The sequence below is a fragment of the Austrofundulus limnaeus genome, unplaced genomic scaffold (assembly GCF_001266775.1).
Source record: "Austrofundulus limnaeus strain Quisiro unplaced genomic scaffold, Austrofundulus_limnaeus-1.0 Scaffold4, whole genome shotgun sequence".
Lineage (NCBI taxonomy): Eukaryota > Metazoa > Chordata > Actinopteri > Cyprinodontiformes > Rivulidae > Austrofundulus > Austrofundulus limnaeus.
This window is the reverse complement of record NW_013952406.1, coordinates 6033851-6041901: the sequence shown is the minus strand read 5'-3', so window position 1 is coordinate 6041901 and position 8051 is coordinate 6033851. Positions and strand designations below refer to the sequence as shown.

The 8051-nt window shown below is 40.5% G+C and overlaps 3 protein-coding genes across 9 annotated transcripts in view; 1 reads left to right on the top strand and 2 right to left on the bottom strand.

Annotated features, from left to right (window-relative positions):
* Positions 1 to 333: 333 nt before the first annotated feature.
* On the bottom strand, positions 334 to 2207 carry fn3krp (fructosamine 3 kinase related protein). 4 transcript variants are annotated; one of them, XM_014025357.1, is given in 6 exon segments: positions 334 to 908; positions 999 to 1076; positions 1214 to 1296; positions 1424 to 1515; positions 1620 to 1771; positions 1936 to 2207. In XM_014025357.1, coding segments are annotated over 6 exon segments (885 nt in total). In that variant the 5' UTR covers positions 2077 to 2207; the 3' UTR covers positions 334 to 569.
* Positions 2208 to 2348: 141 nt separating this feature from the next.
* arl16 (ADP-ribosylation factor-like 16) lies at positions 2349 to 4248 on the top strand. Of its 3 annotated transcripts, XM_014025397.1 has the most exons (6): positions 2349 to 2466; positions 2566 to 2569; positions 2728 to 2771; positions 2853 to 2969; positions 3054 to 3169; positions 3320 to 4248. In XM_014025397.1, exons 1-6 carry the CDS (start codon positions 2380 to 2382, stop codon positions 3483 to 3485), a joined length of 534 nt encoding a protein of 177 aa, XP_013880851.1. In that variant the 5' UTR covers positions 2349 to 2379; the 3' UTR covers positions 3486 to 4248. The 3 variants fall into 3 exon arrangements, with proteins under 3 accessions (XP_013880851.1, XP_013880843.1, XP_013880835.1); XM_014025389.1 differs by lacking the exon at positions 2566 to 2569 and having other exon boundaries at positions 2349 to 2455; XM_014025381.1 differs by lacking the exon at positions 2566 to 2569 and having other exon boundaries at positions 2349 to 2455; positions 2716 to 2771.
* The window catches only part of epn3a (epsin 3a), a 13781-nt gene continuing 9847 nt past the window's right edge, over positions 4118 to 8051 (bottom strand). For both annotated transcript variants that reach the window (XM_014025329.1, XM_014025337.1), the window contains 7 exons: positions 7295 to 7387; positions 6799 to 6882; positions 6453 to 6582; positions 5663 to 5815; positions 5482 to 5571; positions 5167 to 5403; positions 4118 to 5078 (listed from right to left, as the gene is read on the bottom strand). In XM_014025329.1, the coding sequence (XP_013880783.1) occupies positions 4792 to 5078; positions 5167 to 5403; positions 5482 to 5571; positions 5663 to 5815; positions 6453 to 6582; positions 6799 to 6882; positions 7295 to 7387 (1074 nt within the window). In that variant the 3' untranslated portion in view covers positions 4118 to 4791. The remainder of the gene's footprint in view (positions 5079 to 5166; positions 5404 to 5481; positions 5572 to 5662; positions 5816 to 6452; positions 6583 to 6798; positions 6883 to 7294; positions 7388 to 8051) is intronic.

Sequence of the window (8051 nt, the reverse complement as noted above, 5' to 3'; positions counted from 1 at the left end):
AAAAAAAAGAGTCAAAATCCAAAAATGCACAAGGATGAAAGCATAAAAGTTTTTTAAAATGTGGTTATCAAAGCCATTTCTTTTTTATATAAATACAACAATTCTACTTTTTCCGTGTAGCTACTGTATAAAAACATATTTAAATACAAGTGTATTGTACCTTAGTGGGGGGTTTAATTCAGCGTTTTAATAACCTGTTAGAAAATGTTATTCATCTTCGTTAGAAAACAGCTGAGCTTTTTACATTCACTGAAGTTTTAATAGTTTTTCATTCTAGGTAAAAAAACAATAGCTAAAATAGGTAACATAAAAACAAATGATTTACACAAAGACTTTGAATTGTTACAGTTTATTGTTGGTTTAGTAGTGGACAATCTTACAACTGAAGTCATCCATTATATTTGGAGGTATCGGTTTARAGAGCTCTAAACACAAAGGACCTGGGAGGATTTATTGCAACACTGCAAAGTTTTGTGAGCCTGTAAAGCATGCCAGCATGTATGACATTAATACTCATGCTTCCATGAAATGTGTCTTGGGGATAAGACTGTAGTCTTTTCTATAAGTTTTTATTTAAGTAGGTTCTTCATAATCCTAACTGATGAGCCTCTGTAACCACCACCAAAGTGGTTCCAGTGATTTAGGTAGTGYAAGAGTTGGTAAAGCTGGCTTCTCTTTTCAAAGCCTGGCACTTGAGGAATCTTGTCATGGTAAGCAGAGTAAAAAGAGCTGTTAAAGCCACCAAACATCCCAGCAATACCAAGCTCAAACTCTGAATGACCATAGAAGGAAGCAGGGTCAAAGATCACAGGGCCTTCTGCACACTCTGCCACATTGCCTCCCCATAAGTCTCCGTGCAGGAGCGCGGGAAAAATCTCCACATCAGTGAAGAACTGGGGGATCTTCAACTGTAATGAACAAATACAATAAGTCAGATTGCTGAGGCAGTTGTAAAAATGTACTTAAAAGTATTGATGGGGTGAAACATAAGCARGAACCTGTAGCTTTGCCCATAGTTCTCTGGCCTCCCTGTCTCCYTATGATTTCTCCACCAAGTTAAGTTGGTGCTGCAGCCGCTGCTGGGAGTAAAATGACACCCAGTCACTCTGCCACTCATTTTCCTGAGGAGGTGAAGAAAATTTTATATTTCTGACAATTTTTTTTGAAAATATGAAGACTAAATCTACATATTACAGGTTTATCACACTTTTACCTGCGGTAAATATCCACAGCACGTGGGTACACCAAATCCAAACTTCTCGACAGCAGCTGCCTCTGATTGTCCAGTTCCTTTACCTGATTTAGGTCACATACACGGATGACTCATTTAAACGTCAAAAGTAACATTGTAACAGCAAAAATATATTTATTTGTGAATGCTCAGCATTTGCATGCACTTAAAGGTGAAAACTAAATCAATTACCAACGGTTTGCTGTTGTTTCTCTTGTTTTTCCATTTGTCTTTTGTTATGAAGGTGCAGATCTGCCAGCTGCTCCCCTAGCTGCTTTGAGTACCTGATTTAGAAGAAAGGATGATCATCCTAAGGAGAAAGTATGACACACATCRACCACAAACGACATAAGGTGAATTTAAATTATATGCCAGAGCTCTTACTTACTTGTTAAGACTTTTCATGTCCAGATGCTCCATGACAAACACACATCCTCCTGTGTCAAGCTTTATCACCTTCATAGGTTTAGGGACTTTAACAGTCCCTGTCTTGTAAATAGCTTCCAAGCTCGCCATCTCTCCATCAAACATCCGTTTGGCCTGAAGTTAAAACAATAAAATACTGTTTCCTGTTGATGAATGTAGAAACTAGTTTAAATTGTGGTTTTCAAGTTTACCTAATGTAATTTTAGAAGATATAACACTAGATATAACTACAGTTAATAAAACATAAAAAGCAAAAGCAATACAATTTAAAGAAATACCTCGCTCTTGTGATTAATCTTCACAAACACTCTCCCAGTGTCAGTGTCAAAACTCTGGCCTTCGCTAACACATCCACCTCCAGTGTGGCCTGTGAATTTCAGCAGGGTTGTCCCCAACTCTTTCTTTAGCTTCTCCTCCATGATGATCTCTGAAGGTTTCTTCAAATAAAAGGTCTGATATAATCAACACATTGTTAGACGTACGCACGCAGTCTCCAAAGTTCAGTTTTCGTCGCGAACCAACGACGACTCTTGCTGAAGTTGTTTTGCTTCCGCTTTTGCTGAACGTTAACCAATCAGAAGCTGATACTAAATGATTGATATCTACTTTGACCTATCACTGGCGAGTAACGTTGTCACGTGAGCGTCGCCATGGTTCCAAGTGAGGCAGCTTCGTGTTTACACAGGTTTAGCTTTGTTTCTTCGTGCTAGAAAAAAGACGAAATGAGCAGCAAAGACGTATGTTTAGTGCTTGGAGCAACTGGCGTCGGAAAAACTTTATTACTCAAACGCTTACAAGATATCCTTTGTGTTTTTTTGTGTGTTTTGAACAAGAGTTGTGAAAATTTTGTCCTGACTAGCATACCAGCTAGTGTCTGCTGTATGTAATGAACAGTTAGTTAGCCTAAGCGCGATAGCCGCATGCCAGTTCAGCTTTACATTGTTTTGACGTTGCTTAACTTGAAATAAATACGTCTTACGCCATTGGACAATTAAACATTTGCCTATAATAAAGCCCCAACAATTGCTATTGTGGTTATTTCCTTACAGATTTTTAACTGCTCAATTTACATGGTTCATGTGAAGTGGGTTCGACTCCTCKAACTCTTCCCACAGTAAGAACTTAAAAGGCTACAGGCATGTTACATGTGATATCTTAACTTTGTAATGTGGTGGGTCTATTTTATCCTCRACAGGTTGGAACAAATCTGACAGACCTAACTCTGAAGAAGAAGAGAGTTACAGTGAGGGAGCTGGGAGGCTGCATGGGTCCTATATGGCCCAGTTACTTTGAAGACTGCTCCTGTGTCATTGTAAGACCTTTGCAAATATATGGAATTTATTTAGTGTTTAAAAAATAAATGTATTAGCAGAGCTTGATCCAATTTTTTTTCCAGTTTATGGTGGATTCAGCTAACATTGCTCAGATATCCTCCTCCTGCATCCAGTTGCTGTCTGTTCTCTCTGCTGAGCCTCTGCACAATGCCTCTGTGCTTATTCTCTTTAACAAGAGGTAAGACTCCCATTATAAACATCAGTTCCTACAAATGAACAAATTGTTGCTGTAAGTAATCTTAAAACTAAATGTACCCAGTGTCACAACTGGGGAGAGGGAAAATGTTAAACCATTTTTTTTCTGATTTAATTCTTAAATCTTTCCTAGGGACATGCCTTGCATCATGAGCCTAACAGAGATGAAGTCACTGTTCAGGATGGATGACATCATTGTGTCTGCTCCTCAGCACATTACAACACTGGAAGTCAGTGCCCGTTCTGGACAGGGACTGCAAGAAGTGTTGAGTTGGCTGGAAAGTGTCACAGTCAAATGATAGTATTTGTTCTTTTAAAAAGGTGATTCTTCCCTCAGAAACGTCCGAGACGACTCTCTGACAAGGACTCAGTCAGTTCTCAAAGTGTGCTTGTACTCCGTACCACCACTTCTCAAAAACATGTCGGTACTCAGCATCGCTGTCACAAACTGTAATCTTCAGCCAGTTCATATAAACTAGGACATCTGTTAAAAACAGGAAGTCTTAACTCACTGTACACTGCTTCTGGCGGGGTCAAATAGGTGATGATTGGTAAAGAGCAGGTGACTGTAGCACATCACTGTAAAAGTACATGACAATAGGAATAATCCATCATTTTAAACTGTTCGGGGACGATTTCTGGAATAAATCCCAGCAAACTTTTGAACTGCAATCAGCCGTTACAGGAAGGACCTCTGCAAACTTCATAACTTGTATTTAGAGCTATGAAAAGTGTAGCTGGGAGAAGCATCAAAAGGTGTGTGTGTGTGGGGGGGGAGACAAGTAAAACTGGTTAAGTTTAACAGCACCCCCCCCCCAAAAAAAAATAAAAAAAATACTATAGAAATGCATCTTTGTACTTATTTCATCATAATTATTGTTTTTACATTCTTTTATTTGTTCATTTCATTGTGGATTTGGATGCCACAAAATAGTTTCATTCAGATTTATTTCAAAAATTTTAAAATAAACAAATTTAAGGAAAGAACTCGTGTTACAGATACACGACTGTATTTGATTAGATTTGATGGTTCACAAGCAATGAATAAAACTCAGAATTTGACATTGTAGATGTTGCATTGCATATTATTCTGATGCATAATGGGGGGATTTCATTTTGTAATTTCATTCTGCATTCCATCCCACTTCAGTGAAACTCCGCGTGCACTGGTTCATCTCATCAGTTCAGATCCACAGAAGCACAGCAGAGTTAAATGTGTTGATACAAGACATTTCAGGCACTGAGTAAGTTTTTTTTTCCTTTTTTTAGTAAATGTTCCCAATTACCAGAAATCTGAGGCATATGGTTGGTTCTCACCAGTGAGTTCACGTACAACAAGGTATTCTCAAAATGTGCTTTTGTGTAGTTTGCATTTGTAGTCCTTGGCTTTACATGACAGTTTTCTGAGAAAAGTTTATCTCCTTCTTACCCTCATGTGAAAAACTTGCAACAATAGAAGCGTTATTTTATATACAACATAAAAAAAAAACTTTTAGGCATTTCATACAAGTCTTTTGGGTTGTAGTTTGGTTTGCAGAAAGAGTGTTATTCCACAAGCATAACCTAATGGCATTTCCYATATTTTTAATACCACGTTTGTCCCTTTCAGAGTAAGAAAGGGTTCTGGTTGCTCTCGTGCGATTCCTGATTAATGGCTGAGGAGAAGGGCAACAGGGGCTCGGGGAGCTTCCCTGGCAGGTCCAGTCCAGGCTGAGGAGGGTGAGTGAGRGACGAAGGGAGGGAGGCACCCTGATGGTTCGTCGGCAGGGGCAAAGAGGCACTGTATGGAAGAGGCGGGGGGAGGGGGGCTGCAGGGGCGGAGCCTATCTGGTTCAGGCTGGGTTTTTGCGGCTCACTTTGGAATGGATTAGGGGGCGAAGGTGCACTCACTCCTAAACGTAGAGAAACAAAAACAGAAGAGTAACATAGCATTTTGAAGCTTATCGAAAAGCGGAATGATAAAACTGCCGTGGCAAATACCTGATAAAAAGGGGTTTGTGGTCTTGGCCGAAGGGTTTGTAGGAATCAAGCTGTCCAAGTTTACCAGGGATGCTGCCGAGGGCCCCAGGAAGGACTCGGGTGTCTGGCACGCGCGAGGGGTGGGGTTAATTAGGCTTTCTCTAAGACTGGACAGTTCATAAAGGTCAGGACTGTCCACCCTCTGACCATTAATACCCGTGTTACCACCATCCATGGCCTCATCAAAAAAATCCCCATCTAGCAGAACAGAAAAACGCCACTGTAAGAATACTGAGTGCACAAAAATCTGATTAGAGCTGTTCAAATAAACTTTACCTGTTGGACTTTGAGGTGGAAAGTTACTGGTAGCTCCTCTAGCTGCTGTTCTTTCTGGTGGGGCCAAGAATGGATCAACTACCATGGAGGCTGTTTATAAACCGGAAGGCAACAGAATTGAATTCCTTTAAAACAATATCCAGTTTTGCKTTTTTGAGTACTCGTGAGGCCCGACACCCACCTGACGCTCCAGAAAAAGCCACGTCTCGGCCTGTAAGGAGGGGGGAGACACCATTCTGCGCTGCAACCCAAGAGTTAGAGGGTGGTTCCCATGGTGGTGGGGGGCTGTGGGAAGGTGGGGGCACCATCCAGGGAGAATCGGCTCTCGGGACGTCTTTATTCAGCAAAATAGCATAAAGTTAATAAAAACAAATGTTTYTTTGTWTGTTTTTTTAACAGGGAAAACTGGTAATACAAACCACTTTTACAAATTTTTACAATGTTATACTTAAAAGGGGTCAAATCATGCAAAATCCACTTTTTAAACTATTAAATGCATTTTGTTGTGCTGTGTAGATATCTTTATATTCTGTTCAGGTCAAATTATTCAACCTGTTCTGCTTTCTCTTTTTTATATGAGGTTTTCTGAACATCTCAGAATTTGTAACAGAACTTCCAAATAAGGTCTGGATTTACCAACTACAATCTGGTGGTCTTCATTCTCCTTTGGTTTTGGGTCAGACTCTGGCTCCAACATGTAAGGCTGGATGGACAAGTCTTCCCTTGTTGACATATTTTACTAATTTGTAAATAAAACATTTCTGTACCGACATACAGTCGTAAACCCCTCTATCAAACTAGAGTCGACCGGTCTGGAGGAACACGAGGTAAGGAGGAACGGATTGCAGTTCCACTTTATATAGACCCCAACTGAATGATTTAAATGTGATAAAGAAGGATTTAAAAGCATGATGTGTCTCCTTTAACCATAATAATTCACTTTAACATGCTCGATATGTATCAAGTCTCACCTGGGGAGTCCCAGGGGTCTGTACCCCCAACGCCAGACGCTGCCCGGGTCGAAGTATTATTCCAGCGACTGTCAATAGGGGGCGCATCTACAGGCACGGCAAAAACATCTACCAGGTCCATAAAGGCCGTCTGAGCAAATGTAGAAAAATTAAATCATTATTAGCTTCCATATGAAGTGATTCTTTTACAATTTTACCATCAATAATGTCCAAAAGTTGATCTAAAAAAAGCCAGTGTACTTTTAGCATTTCCATTTTAGTTGGTGATTTGCACACATGCTCACACGTTTAACATTAAATGGTCTCCACTTTCATCAAGATATACAATACTTATAATATTTCATACCCCGCCTTTTCCCTCCATTTCCCGTTTGCTCTCCTCCAGAGCTTTTTGAAGCTCCGTCTCATCCCCRCGGCGACTGAGCTGCTCCTATAAACGGATACAGATACATAGCCGCCTTTGAGCAGGACTGCTTTGGGCAAAAATACACATATTGTCACATTATACTTTATTTATGGTCTAGCTTGCATCCTCCTGAGGTACACATGCACACAGACGGGACAAACCAGAATATTCTCTGACAGAGCAGCTCTATTGTGCTACCATACATTACCATAGACGGACATAAAGAGGGAGAGAATAGACAAAGAGACAGATTTAGACTGAAGGGAGGTGCAAGGACTGCAGGGATAACACAAAAACTTTGATTTAAAAAAAATCCAAACTATTACAACAAATTTATATACATTTGAAGCAGGGTGATTATGTGCCACTGTAATTTCAACACATCCCTTGTTCAGAGACAAAATTTTCGTCAACTCCAGAGTTATAAAGACTCTACCTGCTTGTGTTCCTCCTTGCTCAGGCTAAGCGCCAACTGAAGCTGGGCATCTTCATCCATGTCCGCGGTGGCAGGAGGTGCACGTCTCACTGGCTGCGAGGGAATAAGCAAGGAGGGAATATCATTTATTCCTGTTAAATTACAATAAATAAAACTTGGGTTCCCTCCCAATGCATGCAATTGTTTTTAGGCATCCCAATAAAAGTGAAGAGGTCAGTCCGTTCAGCAGCAGCCCAAAGTGTTTGGGATGTGAACCTCAACCAGCTGGACTAAAAAAAGGGGAAAGATAGTGTAAGACAAAGATGATGAAAGCCTTTATTGTCATCGTGTTTGCACAATGAAATTACATTTAAGAACACCCATTCAAGAAGACACACACATGACAAAAACATGGGGAACAGGTGATCAGATCATGCGGCAACCAGTAGGGGTTGCGCTACCTTTAAAAAGCTTGGAATACACACAATAGGAAAGATGAGATTAAAAAAAGATGTTCTGATCCTATGTTTACACAGAAACACAGAATCATACGCTCAAAAAAACCACTCGCACAGTGCAAGGCAGCTAAGGAAGGGAGGGGGCTGGGGATCAAACACATGGTACAGGGTAGGATGCAGCAGAGCCAGTGACATTTAAGAATAATACTCCGTGCTGGAACCAATCAAAGACCTCCAGAGTCCAAAAACAAGTTGTTATCAACCAAAGCACAAATCACCAGAGTTCAGTTCTCTGTCTCCACCCATCGTGGCCTTCAGAC